The 24518-nt window shown below is 55.4% G+C and overlaps 3 protein-coding genes across 9 annotated transcripts in view; 1 reads left to right on the top strand and 2 right to left on the bottom strand.

Moving 5' to 3' along the window:
- Window positions 1-9731, top strand: part of PSKH1 (protein serine kinase H1) — a 38387-nt gene extending 28656 nt beyond the window's left edge. For 3 of the 5 annotated variants that reach the window (XM_056360864.1, XM_056360865.1, XM_056360863.1), the window contains exon 4: window positions 2907-9731. In XM_056360864.1, the coding sequence (XP_056216839.1) occupies window positions 2907-3224 (318 nt within the window). In that variant the 3' untranslated portion in view covers window positions 3225-9731. The remainder of the gene's footprint in view (window positions 1-2906) is intronic. The other 2 variants (XR_008825703.1, XM_056360866.1) reach the window with 2 other exon arrangements.
- Window positions 9732-11857: 2126 nt separating this feature from the next.
- On the bottom strand, window positions 11858-14754 carry CTRL (chymotrypsin like). 2 transcript variants are annotated; one of them, XM_056360868.1, is made up of 7 exons: window positions 13962-14754; window positions 13703-13806; window positions 13440-13519; window positions 13104-13185; window positions 12820-13000; window positions 12307-12440; window positions 11858-12146 (listed from the first exon to the last, which is right to left on the bottom strand). In XM_056360868.1, exons 1-7 carry the CDS (start codon window positions 14071-14073, stop codon window positions 11985-11987), a joined length of 855 nt encoding a protein of 284 aa, XP_056216843.1. In that variant the 5' UTR covers window positions 14074-14754; the 3' UTR covers window positions 11858-11984. The 2 variants fall into 2 exon arrangements, 1 of the variants encoding a protein (XP_056216843.1); XR_008825704.1 differs by having other exon boundaries at window positions 12011-12146; window positions 12307-13185.
- A 145-nt stretch (window positions 14755-14899) lies between these two features.
- Window positions 14900-24158, bottom strand: EXOC3L1 (exocyst complex component 3 like 1). 2 transcript variants are annotated; one of them, XM_056360860.1, is made up of 13 exons: window positions 24019-24158; window positions 22899-23059; window positions 21461-21680; window positions 20493-21153; window positions 20199-20316; window positions 19883-20008; window positions 19670-19770; window positions 19120-19230; window positions 18854-18983; window positions 17695-17817; window positions 17199-17354; window positions 16649-16773; window positions 14900-16150 (listed from the first exon to the last, which is right to left on the bottom strand). In XM_056360860.1, the coding sequence occupies exons 1-13, from the start codon at window positions 24059-24061 to the stop codon at window positions 15964-15966; spliced, it is 2262 nt and encodes a 753-aa protein (XP_056216835.1). In that variant the 5' UTR covers window positions 24062-24158; the 3' UTR covers window positions 14900-15963. The 2 variants fall into 2 exon arrangements, with proteins under 2 accessions (XP_056216835.1, XP_056216836.1); XM_056360861.1 differs by lacking the exons at window positions 22899-23059; window positions 24019-24158 and having other exon boundaries at window positions 20493-21124; window positions 21461-21644.
- Between the last annotated feature and the right edge of the window lie 360 nt (window positions 24159-24518).

Raw genomic sequence — 24518 nt, 5'->3', positions numbered from 1 at the left:
TGAAGGCTAGCCTGGTAAAAGTGGGGGCAGAACCTCTTGTTGGGTGTTGATTGGCTGCGTCCATCTGTGGAAGAGAGAAGCCAAAGGCCGTCCGTAGCTGGAGGTGTGGAGTTTCATGTGCTGGCAGGTACGGCCCTGGTGTTACCTGAGGTTATGCCGATAAAGACCGAACACAGCAAGTTGATTCTCTTCACTGTTATTTAACAAAGGAAGTGCCTTATCCAGAAGTCTGGTAGGAAATCTATAGACTTGAAACACGATTTAGATCACCCCATGGCAGATTTGGCCCTTTGGTTCTGTTGCTATAAATAGCATAAAGGCTGAGCTCTTCAAAGGGTCCGTAGTTCTGCAAAACAGACCAGTGTGTTCAATTGCAATTGTAACCTTTATTGTAGTTTTTGCTACATTTGAAAAGGTTTTTTGCTATTTTATTTATCCTCTTTATAAATGAACACTATAACAAGTCTCTGATCAAAGATTGTCCCTTTTTAGGGACAAAGATTGTGCTATTCTAACAAGCGCCTGTTTTTTTCTTACATTCACTGTCCAAATGCATTTCGTCAGCTAAGAGAAAGTGATTTAATGCAGGTCATGACAAACTAGTTATATCTGAAAGCAGGAAACAGAAAAGCTTGAATTTTAAGGGTTTTTTTTTTTATTAACTGATTTTGTTCTTGAAACGTGGAGGGGAGTGGATTTTGGATGTGATTTCAAAGCGCAGAAGTGGTGTCTGATCTGCAGGAGAAGGCTGTGCTTCCTTCCTGAGCACTCTGGCTCAAAGTATTTCCATCTCTATCTTGAATACATTCAGGAACGCTTGCAGTTTTTTACTCATGTACCGGTATTTTCTTTATATCAAGTAGTTCATGTCATTTTCACTCTCTTCTCTTCCAGTTATTGACAGTGATTGTATAGCCCACTTTAGCTAAACTGAGTAAGCTGGGCTGTTTTAGTCATCGCTTGTAAAATAAGACTTTCTGTACCCTGGTCATTCTAGCAGCCGGTTCCTTAGCTGGAGTTTCAGTTCTTTTTTCCTGGCCATGCCACTGACTGTCCGGGGCCAGGAGCAGTGCTGTAACTGAGCACCTTGCCTTTCATTATAAAATCCTGCCGTGGATTGGCTCTCCTGCCTGGTGCCTCTGAGTCTTTTGGAAGAGAAAATTGCTTTCAGTAGCAATAAATTGCAAACCTCAAAAAAATCAGGACATACCTTTTTTGAACCTTATGCACAAGAAGAGGTAATCATATCTGACCGTACTGTTGGTGGACCCTGAATTTTAAAATAACTGGGTTCTTTTCTTCCTCAGAAAACGAAGAGAAGAAAGACAGAGAATAGCAGCCTTTTCCTTTTTTAACCACACATGCTGTTTCCGTTATTGTATTGAATCTTCACTTTGTTGCATGAATCTGCTCAGGCTTTTTTTAACGCTGCTTAGGATGTGTCAATAGTGGTGGTTTCAGGAGGGGTGAGACCCACACAACACGCAGCGACTGCAGAAACCTGCTCTTGCCAGTGTCCATTCGACACTTGGGGTTTGTATGCTAGCCATACCTGCCGCCTCCACTCCAGCCTTACTGTGGAGTTTGCCAGTTTTCTTCCTAGCTTTGTCCACAGCCCACCCTTCACCTCATGCTAAAGGTGATGTTCTCACGTTAGCACAAATATGGTATTTTGTCAGAAATTAAGCAATTGCAGCATGCGTGGCTGTAGGTGTTTGTCTTGTTTATGGCTATACTTTGGCGTACTGGGGGATATAGGAGAAATATATTATAGGGCTAATTAACTACTTTGAGCTTGTTTCTTTAAAGCTAGTATTTTGTAAAAAAATCCCTTCCCCTTTCCTTGGTAAGCATTCCTGGAAATTCCTTATCTCTAACATTTATATATACTCAGACTGTTCTATGGGACTGTTTCCAGCTGGGCAGAGTTGGCTGTTCCAGGACTGAGCAGTAGCAACATCTCCTAGATTTCCATGTGGGAGCGAGACAAGAGTACCACAGCAGAAAAATTCTCCCTAGTCTTTGCTTCAGGATTGATGCAGAGGTCGGTGCTGGCTCGCTAGATGTGCACCTTAAAGTGAAGGGTCAGAATAGAACCCCAGGGGTCTGGTGCGAGGATCCAGCCTCTGTGAGCAGTACAGCTAGCACTCCGGCAGTCATGGCCTCATCAGATACAGAGCACTTGGATTGGGGAGGGTCTTCAGTGGGATACAGTGACAGTTCTTTTTGTAATAGCTGGATGATTTTGGAAGGTGATGGGAGTGAGGTGGGAGGCCTCAGGGCCAGCACCTGGAGAGGGGTGTAGGTCTGGGAGCCTGTGTGTGTCTGTGGTACAGCAACGGGAGCAAGCACGGGCGTGCAAGCATGTGACTGAGTGTGTGACTGCTGGTGAAGGTGGAGCTGGACAAGGGGGTGAAGGGATGTGGGAGCTGGGGATATGTGTGTGTGTGTGTCTCTAAGGTCAAGGATGAGACTGCAGGAGGGTCTGGTGGCCAGAGGGACCAGGGAAATCCCAGCCAGCTGCTGCAGTGATGGTTGAGTCTTGGGATTGACTGAGATCGCATGTGTGTGTGTGGAGGTGTCTGTACACTTGAGGAACCTGGGGGGACTGGGATCCAAGGTCAGCTACTGGGTGGGCTGAGCGCCGCTGCTTGGAGGGACCCACCCTGCACCTATGCACCTGTAGTCATTTCCCACTAATTCAGCCTCTCCCTCTAACAGCCTTTTGAAGTAAGTATGTCTCATTTTCCTTGGGCAGAATCTGTTGGTTACACCTTGGAAATTTTGAGGGTGAAAGAGACAACAGAAGAACCAGAATGCCCTGAAGTGCCTTTTGGGCATGGGAGGAATTAATCAGCAGACCTGTGCTGGGATGTTTCTTTCTAATGATCTCTTTCATGTTTCAGCCCTGGCCCAGTGTGTCCAACCTGGCCAAGGATTTCATTGACCGTCTGCTCACGGTGGACCCCAGTGACAGGATGACAGCCCTTCAGGCCCTGAAGCACCCCTGGGTGGTCAGCATGGCAGCATCATCATCCATGAAGAATCTACACCGCTCCATCTCACAAAACCTTCTCAAGAGGGCATCTTCCCGCTGCCAGAGCACCAAATCCGCACAGTCCACCCGCTCCAGCCGCTCCACCAAATCCAACAAATCACGGCGGGTTCGGGAGCGGGAGCTGCGGGAGCTCAACCTGCGCTACCAGCAGCAGTACACTGGCTGAACACTGGGCTGGGACCTGCCAGGCGTCTTTTCAGATGTCTTCTCTGTGGTGTAGGTGTGCAGCATCCTTTGCTGTGCACACTCTCAGTGAGGAACATCCAGGTTCCTCCCTCCCTCCCTCCAGGTGCCCCCTGTATCCATGAGGAGGTGTCCCCCTGTGCAGAGGAAAGGGAACCTCATGGTGGCCATCCCACCCTGTGAGCTTGCCACAGGGTCTTGTGCCAGAAACAGGGGCACAGCTCAGAGCCTCAAGTAATACACAAATCAAGGAGCCACGTGGGGAGAAGAGCTCTTTCTGTAGCCCAGGAGCTTGGTTGTTCACAGTTATTTATTAATTCCAGAGCGCTATATTTCTCTCACTTGCAAACAAAAAAAAATCACTTTATGTGTATGTACATGCATGTGTGTGTGCACATACACGTGTGTGAGGGTGTGTATATGTATTTAAAAGTTGTATATACACAAATTTTGAGCTGCTTTAGTCAGACTCTGTGGTGCCTTTGCAGTGAAGCTGGTATGAGTCACAAACAGTTAGGAGTAGGATAGCTCTGACTCACCGGCGTGCTGCCCACCAGTTCCTCGCTGAAGTGATGCCAGGCAGCAGTTTTCCATGATGGCTGGGAAGCTGCGAGGCTTCCCCCAGGGGCTGCCACCCGCCTGGTGACATCAAGGGCTACTCAAGCTGTGCGAGAGCCGCCGTGCAAATTGGCAGCCATGCTGCAGTACTGTGAGCTCGGAGCTGTAGTCCAGTTCCTTTGAGTGCTCCTGAGGGAGGGGTGGGAGGAGGATTATTGTCCTGCAGGAACTTCACGCTATGCAGAGAGATGTCTTTGGCGGGGCAGGTTTTTCAGGGGTTCCTTGCTGTCCCTCTTGAATTATCCTTCCCTTATTTGTAGCAAGACCCGTGCTTCCCGTGCAGGGTTTGTTCTTGCTGTGCCGCACGGCCCTGTCATGCCTGTGACCTGTTACATGTCCTGTGCCCTTCAGACTAGCAATACCGACCACATCACTTCACCAGAACTTCAGTGGTTCCAGGTATTGTTCCCGGTCTGCAGATTTTACAGGGCTCCCCTGCTTTGCATGCCGGCTCTGCCCCAGTGCCACCATCCCTGTTCTGGGACAGCGAAGTGGTGGTGGGAGCAGTTGGGGTGGCTGCAGACGGCTCCATAGCGTCAGGGTGTCAGGGTCGGGGCTTGAGTAGTGGAGGTGCAATCCTAGAGTGTCAGCAGTGTCAGTACCCTGGAGACGTTGCACAGACACCTTAGAGCTGTTAGGTGTGCCTTAGATTCAACAGGAGAAAGCTGCCTTTCGGGTTTCTTTGTGCTGGATGGTGCCGTGGGGGCTTCTTGTAAAGGGGCTTCCCAGGGGAGGTGAGGGCTCTAGAGCCGGGCTTTATGCAAGCCTGCTGAGATACCTTCCCAACTAGTCAGAGCCATAAAGCGGGGCTGGTGGCACAGTCTCAGGGTGGGCTCAGCCTCTTGTGCCAGCAGAGACAAGAGCTGCAGTGAAGGAGAACGCTGGTTCTTGAAACTTCATATGAAGCCATATGGTTTGCTTCATGCTGTGTGCTTGGAAAGCGCTTGCTTAGCTCTGGGCTAGAGGTGAAGGCTGTGCAAGCTCAAGGGGCTGGCGAGCATGGCCTTTCCATCCAGGATTGATGTCTCTGCTGCTGTGGTTTAGTGTCAGCAAGGTTTTAAGTGGTTGGTCACATCTCCAGGGAGCTCTAACTGCACTAGCCACAGCCACTTCTGGTCAGCAAACAGCAGAGCAGTGCTGCTTCAGGGGGAGAAGACTTGAGTTTTCTGTGCTAAGAGAAAAGAAAGAATTTCTAGGGATGTGCTTCCCAGCCCAAAGCAGGGATGGGCTATAACCACCAAGAGCACAGCCTGGGGCGCCCAAGCGTGTGATAGGGAATACAGCAGAGGAAACCTGTGGACAGGCAGTGTATGTAGCAGGGGTGAATTCTAAATCCTTTGCGTCATTGCATATTATTTTGAAAACTGCATTCTTTTCAGGCTGCCCTTCCTCAAGTGGCCATCCTACTATGTCACACACAGTCTTTCTTCCATCAGCATTAAAGATCACAACAGAATTGCTAAAAACTGGGTTTTTTCAACTCTGTGGACTGCAAAAGAAGTTTCTTCAGCTTCTTTTACCTTCTCCTGTAGTTTTCCCTGGTTTGTTACCATGAACTATAAACTAGATGTGATTTCTGACAAAAGAGGCAGCTTGCCACATTTGCTGCGTAAACAGTTCAGTGCCCCTCATATTACTGCAAACAGCTCTCCAAAAGCAACAACTACTCTAAGAGAAATATCAACTGGAAAATTGTTCTTAGCTTGTACATTAAGAGATGGCAGGATGCTCTCTGAGGGATTCTGGTTTTGAGCCATTACTCAAAGTGTCTTCTACATGTTTGGAGCATCACACCCAGGCACTGTGATCTCTTACCTCCTGGATGCTTTCATGGCCCACCCCAGATTATCTTGCCTGTTTATCCTTAAAACAGGTATTTTGCCCACTCGAGGACATCAAACTGATGAACTGAGCCAAGACCTCTTGAACCTGAGACTTCCCTTTAACCACTAGACCATCAAAATGCACAGGCGTTGTGCAGGTGTCTACCCAAGCTGTTCCCTCCTGCATTCTCTTGGGGGGTGGGGGATAAATGAAGGTGGAGAGGAGGTCAGGATGCTGAGCTCTGGTCTGACCAGGGTGGTTTCTCCACCTTTACAAGGCAGAACAGGAATCCTCTCATCTGTGACAATTTTTGCTTTGTTGCTCTTTTCAGCAATTGGTTTTTCACCAGTAAAAGTTGGGAGCGATGTCATTCGTGGTGAGTTTGGGGTGAAATATATTTTGGGAAGCGAGATGTTGCTATATAGGTTCCAGCCAGCGTCAGGTTTTTGTGATGACACTGGCTGGGAAGTAATTTGGCACTTACCTACATGAGTGATGCTGGAGAGCTGCAGCTTGCCCCTTTGTGGTATGGAGATGTCTGTGGTCTTCAGGCATCCTGCTGCTAGGGAACTGCACCAAAGAGGACCGAGTCCATCCCATAAGGGGCTTTGGGTTTTCTAGAAAAAGAACTCTAGTTCTCTTCACAAATGCAATGTTTTTTTATTGGCATGGAAAAATCAGTGTAAACATGGGGAAAGTCTTTATGGGCTGTCCTTCCATCGTTTGGTTATAGCACTCTTGGCTCAATCGCTCTTCTTTTTCTAAATTCAGTATTTGCAGGAACTGTTACACCCAGACAATAACGTGTGGGCAGAGGAGAGATGAGCAGAGCTCCGTCCAGATGTCCCTCCCTTGGAGTCATCGGTGATCTTTCTGTTTTCACTCTGTCTGGAAGACTGTGATGGTCCAACTGCTGTGTTGCAAGGTCAGCTTAAGAACAGTTCCTGGGGTGCTTTTTATGCTTGCAATTGTGGCACCTTTGCAGCTGGGTCTGGGGTGTCTGGGGACAGGCAAAGTGCTGTAATTTTGAGCCATAGTTAGGTGCCTTCAATGTGTCCTCTAAGAAGCTCTTCACTGTGAATTATCTTGATCATCTGTCTTCATATATGTTCCACAGGAGCCTCTCAGTGCTTGATCTGTCTTAAGTCTCAGGAGTTTACATTTTTCAGGAGCGCCTTGTTTGGGGATTTTGGAAGTGAAAATGTCTGAAATGTTTTTTCTGCTCTTTCATTTAATTTTTAAAATCTCCTTCTTTGGCTTTTAACTGGTAATTCTTTATTTGGCTCACAGGGTTTTTTGGAAGACTTTCTCTGGTACTGAATTAGCCAGGAGAACACAGGTAACAAATGCCTGTTCCAGGGTTCGCTGAGCTGCAGACTTTTTATTAGCTGAGGTGCAAATCTCAGGGCGCTTTTGTTTTCCGTACTTTTGTTCATGCAATGAAAATGAAGTTGGAATGACACCTAGTGGCAAGTTGTAGGTGTCCTTGTTCAAGTACAGCCTTAGTTATGTTCCCACTTTCTGGGTGAGATGTTCTTACAAAGAGGAATCTGGTTTTGATGTACTGAGTGATGGTCTTGGAGCACACCTGCAATCCCTCCAATCCCAGGTGTTCAGCGTGGCACCATTTTCTCCTGTACTCATCCTGAAGAGCAGCATTTTAGCCCACAAAGGGATGAGCGTGATTCCGCAGGCACTCGCTGGAAGGGATGCTGATTGCTGGGGAAAAGACGCATGCAGTCAGCCCCCGGTGTCTCAGTGAGATGCTCGCCAGCACCCTGCCTTGGGGAGGCGTCTTAAGGGACACGAGGAGAAAGCAAAGCCTAAAGATGCCAAGGCTGGAATTGGTAGGTTTGGGATTTTATCCCAGCGTGAGACACAATGGTGCAGCTCAAGGTGTTGCTTCCTGGTGTGTTCTGTTTCAAGGAAATGCATTTTTGAGGAGTAAAGGGAATTATGGTTGGTTTTCTTTTGGAACTTAGCAGTACTGTGTAAAACAATCCCATTGTTTTGTCCTGGGAGTTTGGCTGCGCTCCTGGGGGAGAGAATTACAGCTTCAAAGAATGTGGCCTATTGATGCCTTAATTGTTTATTTTTATTTTTTTGAGGGTTATTGGAAATGAATGTGAAAAGGTTTTGCAGAAATAATGTTAGGTGGTCTACACACTTGCATCCAGATTTTTGAGCAAGTAAGGTATTTTTCTGTGTATTTTGCTCAACCAGCAATTACTTGTCCATGTTCGATTTACTTCTCACCCTTCTCAGGCTTCTAGAAAATTAACATGTCAGCCCAGTGGAGGTAGACACACACCCCCCCCCCTTCTTCAATCCAGAAGAAGTCTGTGCTATCACTGAGGTTGTGACAGCATCCAGATGCTCCTGACAGTTCCTGGACTGCATTGTTCTTGGAAACATACAACCGTACGTGAAGGGCAGCTTTATAGCCTTGTCAGGGGTGTAAGCCCAGACAAAAGGGCTCTGACCTTCTGGCTCCAGTGGTGATGTGGAAACCAGCTGCAGTGCAGGGCCTGCGCTATCTATTTGTTTTGGAAATGATGAACCCTCAAACTCTTAACTTCTTTGGAATTTGGATATTTTCTTCTTCTAGGTCAGATATTTTCTCCTCTGGTAATTCACGTTCTTTCTTACACCCTGCTCCATTTCTCAATCCTGTTTTCTACCTGGGTGTTTGGCTGAAGGACTAATATAGTCAACTTTTATATAATGCACAAACTGGAACAGGAGTCATGGTTAACTCGGCTACTGGGCAGCAACTCTGGACTTGGCTCTGCAGGAGCCATGGTGAGTCCCGTAGCAAGGTCAAAGCATCTGTTCGGTGCCTTGCAGGTGGGAGAAGGCTCCCTTTGAGGATCCTGCAGTGCAGGCTCAGCCCAAGGTGATCTGGCACCACGAAGGACAACTGGTGCACAGCTGTTACAGGCCTCTTATTAGACTGTGTGGGGCCATATTCTTCCTTTAAGTGGTGATACTAAAGATTCAGAAGGTTTGAGGTGGGGTAAATGAAAATCTCGATTGTTTGACTTAGTTTTCTAAACTATGAAAAGCAACACAGAGGTTGGCTTTTTGGGGGGATCACACCCTCTGGAGGGGTTGAAAACCATTCTCTGGCAGCAGTGTGAGCCCTGGGGTTTGCAGGGAGGCTGGCTGTGTCCTGGCCTCTCACCAGCTCGGCTTCATCCTGGAAAATATCACAAAGTGCCTGTACCACTTGGCACCAGATACCCAGCCCCAAGCTGCCTACGCCACTCTTGGGAGGTTTTTGGTGCTTTTTTTGACCACTTGGTTTCCTCTTTCAGCCTGGACTAAGAACACAGCTCTTGGGTGCTCCAGGGGCAGGTACCTGCATGTCAGCTGTGCCTTACTGTGTGGTAAATTTGCCAAAAAAAAATGTGAAGCAGCAGGGATGCGCAGTGGCAGTGGCATCATGGAGCTTGGTACCTTCCACCCTTGGTGTCCCTGGGGTGGAGGGAGCTCTGCCTGCCTGATGACAGAGCAGCTGTCCTTCCCCCGCTGTCCTCCCCTGCACGATGATACTGTAGAGCCCTCGTGTGTGACAAGCGAGCTACTCGCTGCTGTTGCAAATATTGTTGCACTGTGTTTGTCTGCTGAACGTGGGAGAGATCCACGGCCCCAGTGAGGTGTGTCGGAAACAAGCAGCTCCCATGTGGACGCCGAGATAACGTGAGTTTTCCTGTTGCCTTTCACTGCGGAAAGACACCTCCCGGGAAGCTCTTGGGGCCAGAGGTCTTCTGGCACTTGCTGTTATTTTTGGTCGCCAAATTTCCGGTGCTGGGTTGGAACAGTTTGGAATTGACTCCGATTGCATCCCGTTAATCTCTTAGCGGGTCTGCTTTGAGAAGCACCAAGTTCTGTGACTTGCCTTTGGAGTCTTGTTTTTTACACTAAGGTCTGGCTTGTAGGATGAGGTCTGAACCATTGTAATTAGCCTGTAACATTACGATTAGAGTGTACAGAATTATTTATTTTGTGTACTCAGTCTGCTAAACATGTAAATGTATTCTGTGTACCCCATCGCTCTGCTGTCATTCCTTCTGGTGCATGGATCGCCCGTGGGCCGGCTGCTGGCAGGCACCGCTTTCCAGGCCAGGAGTGATGGGCAGTGAACGCATCGACAGGATGCTGCTCACCCCTCTAATACAGTCTTGGAGCACAACAAGAAGGTACCAAAGTGCCCGTAAAAGAGTTTGCTGGTTTCTTTAACGCAGCTGCCTGGGGCAGACCTCATGCCGGGCTGTGGTGTCCACAGGGGTGCCCTGGGTGAGTGGGGTGCTCAGCCTCTGGCTGGAAGGCAGGGCTTGGAGGCAGAACAGGCGCTCTGGGACATTTTGTTCACTTTTCTTTGGCTGGAAGCCATAGAAAGCTGGGCCATAGAAATACCTTGGTTTGCCTACAGCAGCTCATCACCTCTCTGGTTTCACTCTGTGCATCCAGATGTGCATTTTATGGACCGTCAGGAAAACCTGTATCAAGTGAAAAACACATACCCCTTCTGAACCACCCTCTCCTGGAAAGGAGGTGATTTTGCAGGGACTGGGGGCCCCATCTCAGCAGTGGCAGGGATGACAGCGACCTGAACACAGTGAATGACCCATAGTGCTGCACTTGATCAGTTCCTGTTTGAAGCTCCACGTGGCCACCAGTTTCTTTTGCCCTTGTGGCCCATCCCCACATCACTGACATCCAGCTGTCTGTAAGGGCATTGAGGAGCTAACTAAAGCCAAAAAAGTGTGCTGCCTTCATGTGGTGGGTTTTATTTCAGGTACCACAGAGAGCAAGCACTCTAAATGTCAAGGCAGACCAGTAGGACCGGTGTGTACTGGTCCAACTGCTGCTGCTGGCCTTTGGGGAGGTTTGCAAGGAGCTCGCTCAGCCCTGTGCCCTTCTCCCCTACGTCCCAGAGGGGCTTTCCAGGGCAAAGGAGCCCGAGCCAGCAGCTTCACAGGTTTCTCTGCAAGCCCCAGGGCCCTGCTGTGAGTTTGCTCCAGTTGCTCTTGCTCCCTGCAGAGAAAACCACTACACGAAGCTAAATTTTACCCATCCAAAGTAAAACTTTGAGCCCTGGGCTGCACTTGAGAAGTTTTTGTTTGTGATTTTTTTTTTTTTTACTCAAGCATAGGGGCCAGACCGTTTGTCTGTACCCTCCATTCATAGTTTATATCCCTTCCCATGGGTATGTCTGTGTAGCATCATGCTTTCTCTGCAACTGCCTCATAGTGATGACAACATTTTGGGGGCTGTGATTAACACAGTAGAGCTTTTATATCACAATCACATCACTGATAAAGAAAAAAAAACCCACAACTTGTGTTGGGTCAGTCTGATCCTGCTCCTCTCCACGGTGTCCTCATGACCAGCTCTTATTTTGAGCTGCCAGGAACCAGGTGGTAATTCACTGACGTGTCTTTTTACTCGCATGTCACCTCGCAAGGTCTGCACCTGCCATTGCCTCAAGAATCTCTTTGGGTGAAAACTCAGCTTTCTTCTGAAAACCTGCCATGTGGCCTTGAATTTTGTTTCCTGCTTCACATTTTCCTTTGGGATGGCCTTCAGTTCCCCGCTCTGTTACCTGGCAGATCTGCACACATGAAGCAGCGTGCTGTTCTCCAGCCGCTGCCTTCCACCTTCCAGAAGAGCTGGAGCTGCTGTCGGCTCTTCTCCCATTCAGCTCTGTGTTCCCAACCTGCTACATGGCTTTAAATTGCCACCAGGGATCTTTTAAGATCCTGTGCACCCACCAGCACCCACCCTCCGTCGCGAGTTGGGGAGGGTGCTGAGCTGCAGCTCCACAGGCCCTGGTGGGGCCAGCTGGTGCTGGAGACCTTGCGGTCGGTGGGAGGACCAGTACAGGTAACTTCGCCCACCCTCAGCGCTGTGGTGGGCTCTGGGCTGGTGCCAGGGTGTAGGTCCATGTACATGAAGACCCCCTGAGCAGCCCTGGAGCCTCTGCCAGCCCTGCTCCCTCTCTACCTACGCATCGTGTCCTGGCTGTGCCCCTTGCCACGGGTCCCAGCTGGGCACAGCTCCGGCACTGGGAAGTGCTGCGGCTTGGGAGAGGAGCGTGGGGTGCCCTGGCCCCCCCTGCGCCTTCCATCCCGGCCTGCTTCACAAGGGGAAAGGAGCCAGAGGCAGCGCTTGGCACAAATGCCGATGCTTTATTACAAAGTGAGGCACCTTGCTTTCAGCTCAGCCCCTTGCCAGCTCTGCCAAGCTCACCACGCCGGGAGCAGCACCCGGCCAAGGGATCCCTCTGTCACCAGCTCTATGCCTGAGAAACAACGTAGTCGATCCAGTTTCGAAACTGGCTCACGCGGGTGTAGATGGCTGGCGTGCGGACATTGCAGTTGCTGTTTCCCCAGGAGACAATGCCAATCAAGGTCCAGACGTTCCCATTCTGGTATACCAGAGGGCCACCAGAGTCACCCTGCAGAGAAGACGCCTCCTGCTTAGTGGCCCCAGCATGTGCTCCAGACTGGTCCCTGCCACCCCGGCCGCGGCCGGGCGCTATAGCCGACATCTCTGGCTCCATAGACCCAAGACCCCACGTGTCCTCCTCCTCCTCCAGCGGGAGTTTGGCTCCTTACCTGGCAGGAGGAGGCACCGACCCCGCCGGCACAGAGCATGGAGCTGGTGATCCGGTTGCCCCAGTACTGCTTGCACTGGTTCAGGGTGATCAAGGGCAGAGTTACCTGCTGCAGGCGGACTGCCAAGGCTTGGGCTGGGGGAAAGAAGCACCATTAAATGGCCCTGGAGTTGGCGGGTCTCCTGGAGCCTTTGGGAGCACACAGGCACCCTGGGTAAGCTCCCACTGTGGCTTCCAAACACGTGGGTGCTGCCATGCAAAGCGCCCTCCCCCTCTGTGCCAATGTACCCCCCCTGCCCCAGGAGGGATCGCCTCGTGCAAGCAGTCCCAAGCAAGGGCGGGCTGGTGCCCGTGCTCAGTCATCCCTGGGGTTGGCATGCATCCACCTCCACCTGTGCTTGCACCAATGCACCCACACACACACACACTGCCCCTGGGCTCCCCCAGACCCTGCAGAGCCACCCAGAAGGGAGGTGGCCACACACGGCCCTCCCTGAAGCTGCGGTGTTCGTACAGTTGGTGTTGGTGCGTCCCCAGCCAGTGGTGACGCACTGGAGGTTGGTGGGCAGAGCCAGGTTGGTGGGGGGCAGGCAGACAGGGGCCACACGGGGTCCCAGCTGGGCAGGCGAGGAGAGCTTCAGCAGGGTGATGTCGTTGTTCAAGGTGTAGGGGTTCCAGCTGGGGTTTGTGATGGCCTGCCGAGAAATTGTGTAACATGCCATCCCTGCCCTGCAGGAGCAGCCCCAGCGCAGAGCTGCAGCCCTGTCCCAGGACTGCAGCCACTTCAGCCTGGCTCACCCTGGACACCGTCTTCACTTGAACAGACTCTGCGTTGGAGCTGCGGTCATATTCCCCGAGGACGACGATGTGGGAGTACGGGCTGCAAGGGGTAAGGGAGTCAGGGGGACACGCGCAGCTGGCACTCGGGGTGGGCACAGCACTGGGGCTGCCACAGGCACAAGGCACTGTGTGCCCAAGGGAAGGCACCGCAGGGAGGAAGCCCCGGGCTGCTCAGTTCCTCGGGTGCTGGCCTCCGAGGCTGTCCCAAATGCCACTTGGCGATGCCCAGCATGCCGCATGCCCCTGTCCCTGCTGGGTGGCACTGGCGTGGGCTGGCTGGACATCGCTCCTCACTTGAATTCGCAGTGGGCAGCCGTGATGACCCAGTTCTCGTTGATCAAGGAGCCGCCGCAGAAGTGGGATCCCGAGCGGGTCTGCAGTGGAAAGAGGGAGGAAGAGCTGGGGCTGAGCCCCCCACAAAGCTGGGGACAGGCAGAGGGTTTCATGGGCCCCCTTGGTGCCTACCCACCTCCCACCCCTGGCGCCCGGCTTGCCATGCCATGCCACCGTGGTGCTTGGGGCAGCAACCCTGCCTGGGGAGCGGGACAGTGCCGTACCTGCAGGGACACCTGCCAGGGCCATGAACCGGGCACCGCATTCTGCCCGTTGATGATCCTCTCACTGTAGTGCACCGAGGGGCTGATGACGGGCACCCCACAGCCTGGCGGGGAGGCAGAGGGGCACAACAGTAACCCCAAAAGCTCAGGGCATGCACACGGGGGCTGCCTGTGCACAGCAGCTCCGTGTCACCATCCCTGGGGTGTCCCGGTCCTGCTGCACCTCAAGTACCTCCCTGTGCCCGCGGGCAGCACTTACTTGAGACAGTGCTGGCAAGGGCCAGGCAGGCAACTGCCCACAGCAACGCCATCCTGGGAGGACATGGCTGTGGCCCCGGGGCCGCGGGCTTTATAGTGGCCAGGAGCCACATGGCTCATGGCTAGGCAGGGTCAAGGTCCCCCTGCTGCCTTCTGCCAGCTGCGGGCAGCAGTGATGGGCCAAACCTGGCACGTACCTCACCCCATGCCAGCAGGGTGGTGGGAACAGGCTGCCAAGAGGCATCCCAGGGTGCTAGGGTTATCGCTGGAATGAGTTATGTCAGTTCTCACCATGGAGCTGGAGAGGGAGAGCACCCAGGGCTGTACTGGGGGCACGGGGGGCTGCTTGTGGGCACACAGCTGGGGGAGCAGTGGGGCTGTACGTGCTGAGATGGATGCCTGGGAGGGTGGCAGGTCACCCTGCCCCCAGGGCCGCTTCAGATCTGTTGGCACTAGGGATGCTTCCCCACGTGGCCACGAAGCCCGGGCCAGCCCGAGCCCAGCTGCACGTTCCCAGGGCCCAGGGCCACCCCCTGACCCTCAGCCCCGGCACAGGTGAGCGTGTCCCAGCGCCAGCCGTGGCAGCTGGGGGGGACAGACACCTTCCCAGGCAGGCGGGAGCTGTGGCCGGTGTGGAGGGCTGGGCAAGCAGGACAGTGGGCACCTCCCCGAGCTGAGGTTGATGCCACCAGCCAAGCATCCCCCAGCACTGCAGCTGCCTGACCCCTCACCCCAGGGCTGCAAAAGCTGGGGAGCTGCATGGTGCTCTCCATCCTGGGCACAGGGGGTACGCAGGTAGTGCCTCCGTCATCCCCCATGGCCCTAGGTGATGCTCCTGGGATGGCACTGGGTGCAGGGGTGATGCTGAGTGTGGGGATGGGTGCCATGCTCTCTGTGCCACCCACACACCCTGGAGAGCAGTGCCTGGACGCTGGTGAGTGATTGCAGAGCTCAGGCCTTTATTTCTGGCAGTGGGGACAGGCAAGGACAGCAGGACCCGGCCTGCCACAAGGGAGGAAGCGTGGCAGAGCATGGAGGTCTCCCAGGATGCTGCAGGGGCTGGGCACAAGGATGCAGGCAGAGGCTTTGCTCCTGCTCTTCGTGTGGCACCTGGGGAGGAGGTGACCAAGGACTGGACAGCAGTGGAGGACGGAGGAAGAGCCAGTGCCCAGGGCGGTGCTGCCCATCACAGACAGGACTTGAACCTGGGGGCAGGAGGCTGCTCGACACCCGAGACACAACCATGATCTCCGAGAGGCTGGAGAGTCTCAGACCCCAGGTCCTGCCTCAGATGCCAGGAGCCGAGCAGGTCGGCAGGAACTTGGAGCCATTCCTTCACACCGGCAGGGATAGGGTTGACGGCGCTACCCAGGGTGGTGAGACTTCCCTGTGCCCTTCTCTGTGGCTGTGGGCCATGATGAGCTGCCCATCACTGTCCCTGCAGGGCCCAGGCTGGGTGAGCGGCATCAGACCTGGGCTGAGCCATACCAGAGGAAGACCTCCTGTGGCCAAAGCCCCCTTGCAAGCCTGGGTCTAGCACAGCTCCAGTCTGCCTTGGCGCTGGGGTAGTAACAGACGCCATGGCCAGGACACGCTGGCCCAGAGGGCCGTCTGGAGACTCAGGGAAACCCAAATACCTCTGTGGCCCCACAGAGACGTGGGCTTACCCCAGCTGCAGCCTCCTGTCCTTTGCTCTGTGGCTCCTCTTTCTCCTGCGGGCAATAGGCCAGACCTGAGCAGCCCTCAATGAGCAATTCAGCAATGGGTTGACTTTCTCCTGACCCAGGTCCCCTGGGACTGGCACTTGCAGGAGACAGCCAGCTCAGTGAGGCAAGGCCAGAGGAGGATGGCATCTATCCAGACTGTCCCCAGCACAGGGCAAGGTGCTGTGTGTAGGGGATGCCACATGTTACCTCTGTTCTCCCCAAGCACAGCCTCGGAGGTGTCCTGTGTGGCCCATACGTCCGTGGGGGGGAGCGGGGAGCAGGCTGTGGGGCACAGTGTCAGGCACACTTGCCCTTGCGAAGGCAGAAGGGCAGCTCCGGCACAGGGACCAGGATGGTGCTGAAGATGGGCCGGTAACTCTCGGGCAGGACCTGGGGGTGCTGCGCCATCATCTCCAGCACCACGTGCCGCACCTCCTTGGAGACGTCACCCCGGAGATCCAGCAAGGTGGAGATGTGCTCATCACTGGGCAGAGAGCAAGAGATGAGTCCAGGTGCTGCTGGCCCACAGCTCTGTCCACAATGCTCATGTCCCACAAACCTCCCATGATCCAGAGAAGCTGAGCTGAGCCCAGGGGAGAGCTGGTACTCTGCACCAGCCAAACTTTAAAATTTGCCTGAAAATAACTCCACAAACCTTGTGAATTTGGTTTTGACATTTTCTGGGTTTCAGCTGATTCTGACATTTCCAATTTGGTGTTTTGCAATTTCTCACATTTTGTTTGGCTACCAAATATAGATGGGTGAATGCCACAGCAGAATTGCTTTTTCCTTTGTATTTTTGACCTTGGGACTTTGCAAGAGCCCCTCTAATCTGGAGCAGGGGAAAAGGAAACCGCAGGGAGGCAGGGGGAAAAAGCTCAGGTTTCTGCCTGCCCTGCAGTGTAACTGCACAGGGTCCAGCCCAAGCTTCACTTCCCTGGGCACACTCACACCTCCCACGTCTCACAGTGGGGCTTCTTACCTGACATCAGGGTACTTGGTGATGAAGCCCAGCACCTCCAGGCTGAGCAGCGCTGGGTCTTTGAGGCAAATCAGCTCCCGCAGAGCAAAGACAGCCTCCAGGCTCTGCTGGCTCTGGTCCAGACCCTGCAAGGGAGAGCAGCCCCACGTGTAAGACCAGAAGGTCACCATGGCTGCTGGTGAGATGCAGCCCAGTCCTCAGTGCCCATGTCGGGACCTGGACCCTTGCAATTCCTGTCTCCTTGCTCAGCATGTCCCACCTGTTGGGGCTGGCTCATGACTCTGCAGCCTCATCAACCTTCACCGGGCAAGGTAGGTGGTCCCCCAAGTCCCTAATGCAGCCAGTTCCTCCCCTCTTGGCCTCACAGCTGCCCAAGCGTAACAGCCACGTCTTGTTCATGGGCTGATGTACCCACCCCATCTGCTGTGGGCTGGAGGGGAGCAGGAGAGTCATGGAGGTGAGCTACGAGCTCCTTGCACTGACCTTGCTGCGCGATGACCCCCTCCCGTGGCACAGCCGTGGCTCCCCACCGCACCCAGGCACCCCTCACCAGTCCACAGAAGAGCTCCCGGAGCTGCGTGGCGTCCTGCAGCAGGCGGTGGCAGAGCTGGCCCCGCTCCTCCTCGCTCTTGCACACCATCTTCTTCTGCATGAGTGCCCGAAGGTACTGGCTCGCCACCAGGAGCTCGCTCTCCATCAGCAGGAGCTGGGCAGGTGAGAGCTGTTAGCACTGGGCACAGCCTGGGTGTCAGACCACAATTGCCCAGGGAAAGGCAGAGGGGAAGGTGGCCGGATACAACACCAAGCCATGGGGACAACCTGCTGGGAAGCGCCCCCAGACAGAGGGACAGAGAAAGTAGGTGAATCTGAGGAAACCCTGAACACCTCTGCATGGCGGTGCCCTCTGGACTGCTCCGGAGGATGCAAGCCCTCTGGCAAACCCAGCAGCAACTGCATCCCCTGCGCCCCAGCATGGCACCCAACTGCCCAGCCTCCCTGCCCTACAGACAAGCAGCCATTCGAAGGACCCCCTGCAGCAACTGTACCGTGAAGACAGGTTTCCTGACATGGGAGAAGTCCTTTGCATACTTGTCAATCACTTCACACATGTTGCTGACAAGCTGGGACCCGGAGAGCCACTTGCGGGAAGGCAGCTGCAGGCAGAGGGGCTGAAAGAAGCACAGGAGCCGCATACAGTGCCCCGGTTCACATCGCTCTCACAGCACCTGCCAGCTGCAGGGTGGCACGACATACCAGAGCCACTGCCTGCCTGCTGCCTGGCAGCATGGCTGCTTTGTCTTGCAAACCCCCCAGGCTCCTGCTGCCAGCCAAAAGTCAACGAGAAACAGAAGAGCGGTCTAGATCAGGAAATCATGGAACTGCCCCTCCCTGACACCCAGAGATCCACGTTTTGGGGCTTTATCTGGGTTGCTATGCCCCATTCAAGGGTAGCACCTGAGGTCTGGGCACCAAGCTGTTATCCACACACTTGCTTTTAGCCTGTCCTGCTAATTTTATTTTTAATTTCCACTCCTCTCCACTTCCCTTGTGTAGACATATCTTTGGCCAAGGGCTTTGATCTCCTGCCCTGCTGTCCTTGCCTGTCTTCCTGCCTGCAGGCAGACATTCCCTCTATGTCTCTACTGGGGCCACAGCAGTCTCCACGCTGCCTGCGAGCATTTGACCCTTTAGCTGCTCCTTTGTTTTCATGCCATTCAAGCCCTACATAGCAATGCCATTAATTTTTCCAGATTTTTGGTCCAGACTCCAGGAAAGCTAAATTTGACTACACTGGCAGGAAACAACTCAGGCAGTCACACGTGCTTGTATCCTCCGCACAGACATTGCCTCTCTACTGTTGGTTTTCTGCCATGAAACAGCCATAAAAAGGAGCATGAGGCAGCCTGGGCAGGCTGTGGCTCCTGGTCTCTGGTGGTTGGCAGTTTGGGGGCCACAAGCCATCTGCCCCAGAGATACAGGGTAGTGCTGCTGCGCAACAGACATTGGGCGAGCTGCAGGCAGTTTACCAAAGCCTAGGAGCCAGGCTGGCAGAGACGTCTGCAGGATGATACCAGGGCATGGGGTATGCGGTGGGGATTCTGGGCAGGAATAAAGCCATGCCTGGGGGTGTAGTCATAGGGCTGTTCTTGCTGGGGCCAGGTTCGTTGCAGCCCTGCCAGCCTCAGGTGCTGTGGACAAACATACCTGGAGGTCCAGGAGCAGCTCCTCCAGCAGCAGCTGGCAGGCTTTCTTCTGCATCCTGTCCAGAGCAGCCCAGAGGGACGCAGGGACTTCTCTGTGGGCAGCATTGGGGTGCAGGGAGGAGACAGAGGAGCTAGGAGAGAAGGGAGGGGACACATAGCCTGGGAAGCATGGTGGGGACACTGGTCCCGCAGCAGGGTGGTGAGGATGTGGCTTCCTTTTGGGTGGTAAGGTTGCTACAAGAGCTACAAGGTGCTGGTGCATCTTACCTGAGAGCCAGGTTGTTGTTGAGCATGGCCAGTAGGTAGGAGACATAGTACTTGGGTACAGTACGGTCCTTCTGGTGCTCCTTCCCACATTGCACTAGGGCTTCCCGCAGACTGCAACACAGCGAGTCAACCATGGTGGGCAGGCAGAGCCCCGGACGTCTTGCCACAAGGACCTGGAATCTGGGATGCTCTTGGGAGCACGTGGACCTCCCACAACCCTCCCAGCTCACTTGGCTCTTTCCAGCTTCTGCCACCAGGTTGGAGAGGGGCAGGCTGTTGGGCAGGGTGGGACAGCGGGACCCGTTCTGGACCTCCTTGAGGCAGCAGGGCTGGGTGCTACTGGAGTAGCACTTGGGGCAGGCAGACCCTGAGAGCTGATGGCCCCCAAGGGCTGAGACAGTAGTCACACTGGCAGACAGGCTGCCAAGCCTCCTGTGACCTGGATGAGCGCTGGGTGCCCCGTGGCAGATCGCCACCATCAGCCTGTGACACTTGGCCATGGGACCCAGGGTCTGTGAGAAAGGGCAGGGGTCTGAGGGGCTCCACTGACCGGCCCAGAAATGCTTCAAGCTCCTCCAAGGCCATGTTGTAGACCTTCTGCTGCAGAGAACTGGTGATCAAGGAAGCCACCTGGATATTCTCATTCAGCATCTGCAGAGGGAGAGTGCGGACGAGTCTGTGAGAGGCTGCAGGGCACAGCTCCCTTTTTGGGGGCTCCCAGTGTGGCCGTGTCCCAGCTGCACTGGTGGTGCTGGGGACCCACCTGCATGACAATTATGGGCAGGGCTGACTGAAAGAAGCCCTGATGGTCTGTCTCAGGTTCCTCTTCCCTGAACCATTCCTTGAACTCCACCTCCAGGGTCCTCTGCATCCACTCAAGCACACTAGCCTGTGGATGGATGCCCACCATGGTCAGCCCAAGAAGTCAGGTATGACCCCGCCGAGACCCAGCACACAGCCCAGCAGTGGGTCCTGCGCCTTGTCCCACAGGCTCATGGTCTCCTGCTGCTGTCAGAGCAGATGCTGGCTCAGTGGTGGTCACTGGGTCCCCGCACGCATTGACTGTCCCACTCACCCACCTTGACTTTCACCACGTATTTCCTCTCCATCTGATCCACGAGCTCAGGGGACAGGAGGGGGCCCAGAGCAGAAATGTCCACTTCTGGGAGAAGGTCAGGGTGACCCATCATCTCCGGGCTGGAGGGCAGAGGTGGGACAGGGCTGGGAAGAACCTGGATTTTCCAGGAGTTCCTGTCTCTCCCCCTGCCCTCCCGGGGGTCATCCCCAGGCAGCCAGAGCCACTCTCCCAACCCACCCGCATGCTGGTGGACAATCCCGCTCTCCACAAGCTCCCCTGCTCGGTTGGTGCTGACCTGTGGTACACACGCAGTGCCCACTCGAGGAGAAGGAAGAGCGCCTGTTTGTCCAGGTCCTCTTGGAGGATGTCCTGGAGGTGGCTGGTGAGGGCCTGGTGGTAGGTGGCCGTGCAGATGCTGAGGATGTTGTAGTGAGCTGGGACACACTGGACCATCAGGTCCTTCACCACACGCAGCTCGGACACGATGTCCTTCTGCAGCGCTGCCAAGTGCCTGGCCAGCCCTGGCCCCTGTGCGTCCATGCGGCTGGCATGAAAGTGGGCTCCTGTGATGGTGTCCTGAAGAACGTGGTAAAACTTCTGCCTCCAGCCCTTTGGGCGGCCAGGGGGCAGGAAGGTGGCCTCCAGGAGCAGAGTATCATCTATCTTCTCCTCCCGCTCAATGATCCTTACAGCGGTGACAAAGAGTATTGGGTCCTCGCGCACCAGCCGCAGGCTGCTGCCCACGATGTCCCACAGCTGCTTGGCCAGGCTCTCGTTGAGCTCCTGCAGGCCACCAAAGTAGGACAGCACAGTTGCCTGGGCACTGGAGAGCCTGCGGAGGTGCAGCTGGGAGAGGATGTTGTCCCGGAGGTGCTCCATCATCATGAGCTCCGCGTGGGCCTCCAGAAGGTGCTGCCCATGGAGCAGCTGCAGGATATGGGAAAAAACCTCGTGGACTGTGGGAGAGGGAGGAGAGATGCCAGAACTGAGTGTGGGGGGTGAAGGGGGCTGGCACCAGGGCCATGGGTGCGGGTTAGCAGGGAGATGGTGAGGGAAAGATCTGGGGCTCTGGGACACCGTGCTGGATCAGGCCCTAGCGAGGCAATGGTATCTGCATCCACGGAGACTTCCCAAACCCGAACAGCAAAGCTGGAGCAACCTGCTCTAGCTTTGCTGCCAGCCCTGCGCAGAGCCCAGAGTTGGACTGAAGCTCTCCCCAGCACCTTCCAGCCCAAATCCACGAGGACTGGCCCAGTGTCTTACCTGAGAAGAGCTGAGGCAGCACCTGGACCACCGAGGCCAGCTGCACATGCTCTGCCATCAGCACTCGCATCTGCTGGAGGCCCTGGAAGCAGTCTGCGCTGTCGAGCAGGGTCCACCGTGCAGCCCCTAGGTCCTGGCACACGCTCTGCACCTCCTGGGCCGCCGACTGCAGCTGCTCCAGCCCCGCACTTACCCCCTCCAGGTAGGACTGGACAGTTGACTGGGGAGCAGAAGAGGACGGAGGGGTGGTGAAGCAGCTCCCAAGGCTGGAGTACTCACATGCCGTTTGCCCCAGCCCCACCAGGTCTCTCTTGCAGGAGCTCTCCCAGCCCCACAGTCACACCTGCCTCTGTCACCATGCCATCACATCACTACATCTCCCAGACCTTCTGCGATGACCCCATCCCATCAGACCAAGCACACCCAGCTTCAGGAAACCTGCTCCAGCAGCAGGAATGGCTCATATGGGGGTGGGGCAAGGGGGACAATGGCTACTGTGCATGAGGTGGGAGAAAGGCATCACTTTGGGGTGACTGAGGCAGCAGGGTGAGCGGTAACCAGATGTTTCCTTTCAGTTTTAAAAGATTACTTTGCTTCTGCAAAATAGTAGCCGGGTCACAGGGCCCCACGTGCCCCCAAGGGGTATTAAGGGCACAAAGCACCTCAGTGGCCACAGGAACCCTCCTCCCGAATAGATTCCCATCTTTTCCAGCCCTGCAGCGGTGCTGGCACATCTGCATGCCCCATCCACCCATTTAACTCCCGGCTCCTGACGCCAAGAAGCACTTTCACGCAGCAGCACCAGAAGCAAGTTGCTTTCTCTGAGGCCACATCACTTAGAAGTTGCCTCCTGGACAATTCGCCCATGGTCAGGGTAGGAGAAACCATCTCCAAAATAATCAGGAGAAGGTTGGGGTGCTCAGACTGGCGTCCTGTGGTTAATTGTTCCTCAGGTTAAACAAAAAAAGGTCACCCTGAGCAGGGAGGTGTGCCGGGGGACTGGGGACAGCCCGTACAGGTGTGTGTAGACAGTGTTTCTCCTGCTGGGCTCGGCAGGCTGGAGCTCTTAGCCTCCCCCAAGCCATGGGGAAGGGAAGCATTTGGTGATGGGATGGGATGGTGATGGGAAGCACTGGCTCCAACACATGGGATGTGCTGAATGCCCTAGGTGTTTTGTTTTGAAGGATGGCTGCAGGCACAGGAGACACATTTACCACTTCAGATGCTGCCCAGGGGTAGGGCAGGAGTTGGTGGTGGGGTTTTTACCAGATCTTTTATCTGAAACAATTGTGTTTCTTCCACCAAATGCCAGCCACAGGACAAGATTTTGCCAGAAGTAGATGCAAAGATGACTCAGCACAGGAGAGGGGATGCTGGCTGGGATCCCTGCTTGGGGAGGCTGCGGGTACCCACGGGGTGGCCTGTGGCAAACACCCACCTTCAGCCGGGACCGGATGGAGCTGTTCCTCTGTGTCTCTCGGCTCCGGTACTGCCCAAGCCCCTCCAGTTTCTCAGGGCGGTAAAACACCCCTGAAGCCCATTTCAGGGCGGCTCCTCTTGCCAGCTTCTCAGCCTTCTCTGCTTCTGGCCACTCCTCATCTGGGGATGAAGCCAGGGGTTAATGAGCACAAGGAAGCCTCTCCTGGAGGGGCAGGAAGGGCCCCTGAGGCCAGAGGCAGGAAGCTGGCCGCCAGCTGACTTCCAAGCACATCCAGATGTGGGAAGCCAGACAGCACGACAGCAAGCGGGTCCTTTTGCAAGGGCCCCCCTGAGATACCACCGCTGCAGACTGGTGTTGTCACAGTGGCTGTGGCAGTGAGAAGGCTGCCCTGGGGAGCTGGCACCCAGCCTGCCAGCTTGGGCTGTCCCCCAGACCAAGTGCATGTCCCCATTGCTGCCCCCAAACACGGTGCTGGGGGGGCTGAGAGGAGTCTGATGTCACCTAGGAAGCCCTCAGCAGGGCTGAGGCTTCAGCAGTGAGTCAGCAGCTATCTCATGAAGGACAGACAGGTTGAGGTGAGGACAGGAGGCTCCCAGTCTCCCAAAGGCACCCATGCAGCTGTGGGGGACCACAGCGTCCCCCTTGACACAGGGTCTGAAGCCATGCCAAAGGCCTTCTGGCCAGAGTGGGGAGGGATGAGAACCAGCACAGTTATCACACGCCAGCCCCCATCCCCAGCGGTTCCATCGTTCCCCCCACCCCATCCCCAGCAACTGTGCAGCCCCGCAGGGATGTCAGCCAGTGCCAAGCCCTGCTGGGAAGCCTGCCCGCACGGGAACCCTCGGGGATGGGGGGGCTTCGGGGGACGCCAGCCCAGCGGCTTTGAGGATAAGCTGTGCGGTGAGCAGCACTGCCCCCAGCGCAGCTATCTCCATCAGGAAGCAGAGCCAGGCCTTCACCCCTCCAAAAACACAAGGCAGCAGCCCCGGCACAGGGAAAAGGTCCAGGGGGTGGCAAGGCAGAGGGCGGGGGAGCCCCCAAACGCGCCGCAAGCAGTAGTATCCCCCCTCTGCCCAGCGCCGCCAGCTCCCCGGGGTGGCCGCACCGTCCCCGTTACCTCTGGGGCTGCGGGCGCGCCCGTCCCCCGCGGACAGGCCCATGGTGTCCGGGCGGCGCGGAGGCGGCCCCCGGCGCTTCCTCAGCCGAGCAGCCGCACTCCTCAGGGCCTCGTTGTGCTCCCGCAGCCGCGCTCAGGACGTCAGGGACGGGGGGGCGGAGGGGCGGAGGAAGGCGCCGGGGCTGCCACAGGCCTGGCCGGGGGGAGTCATCGCGCCCCGTGTGCCCTCACCAGCACCCCCGAGGCGCGCACACGCGGCCCCTCGGCGCGCCCCCTGCACTGCCCCGCTCGCAGCCGGGCTGCCTCGGTGGGGGGCGGCCGGGGGTGCCCACGCCAGGCACCGCGGCCCACCGCCGGGGCCGGGGCAGCCGGGGAAGGCTCTGCCTGCAGCAGCCGGACCCGGAGGCGGGAGAGCTGGGAGAGCCTTCGCGGCCGGGGATGGACCCGGAGACGAGCCCCGGCCACAGGCCGCCTCCCCCAGGCCGGGGTCGGAGGGCCGG

The sequence above is a fragment of the Falco biarmicus genome, chromosome 15 (assembly GCF_023638135.1).
Source record: "Falco biarmicus isolate bFalBia1 chromosome 15, bFalBia1.pri, whole genome shotgun sequence".
Taxonomy (NCBI): domain Eukaryota; kingdom Metazoa; phylum Chordata; class Aves; order Falconiformes; family Falconidae; genus Falco; species Falco biarmicus.
This window is presented reverse-complemented; position numbering and strand designations above follow the sequence as displayed.

Bases quoted from the DNA above. Each gene is read 5' to 3' on its own strand.
- CTRL (XM_056360868.1), bottom strand. From the start codon at position 14,073: ATGTGGCTCCTGGCCACTATAAAGCCCGCGGCCCCGGGGCCACAGCCA. The intron at 13,807-13,961 runs GTAAGTGCTGCC...CCTCCCCGCCAG, and splicing joins CCTTGCCAGCACTGTCTCAA to GCTGTGGGGTGCCCGTCATC. The intron at 13,001-13,103 runs GTGAGCCAGGCT...ATTTCTCGGCAG, and splicing joins AAGTGAAGACGGTGTCCAGG to GCCATCACAAACCCCAGCTG.
- EXOC3L1 (XM_056360860.1), bottom strand. From the start codon at position 24,061: ATGGGCCTGTCCGCGGGGGACGGGCGCGCCCGCAGCCCCAGAG. The intron at 23,060-24,018 runs GTAACGGGGACG...CTTCATCCCCAG, and splicing joins GCGCGCCCGCAGCCCCAGAG to ATGAGGAGTGGCCAGAAGCA. The intron at 21,154-21,460 runs GTAAGACACTGG...CCTCTCCCACAG, and splicing joins GCTGCCTCAGCTCTTCTCAG to TCCACGAGGTTTTTTCCCAT.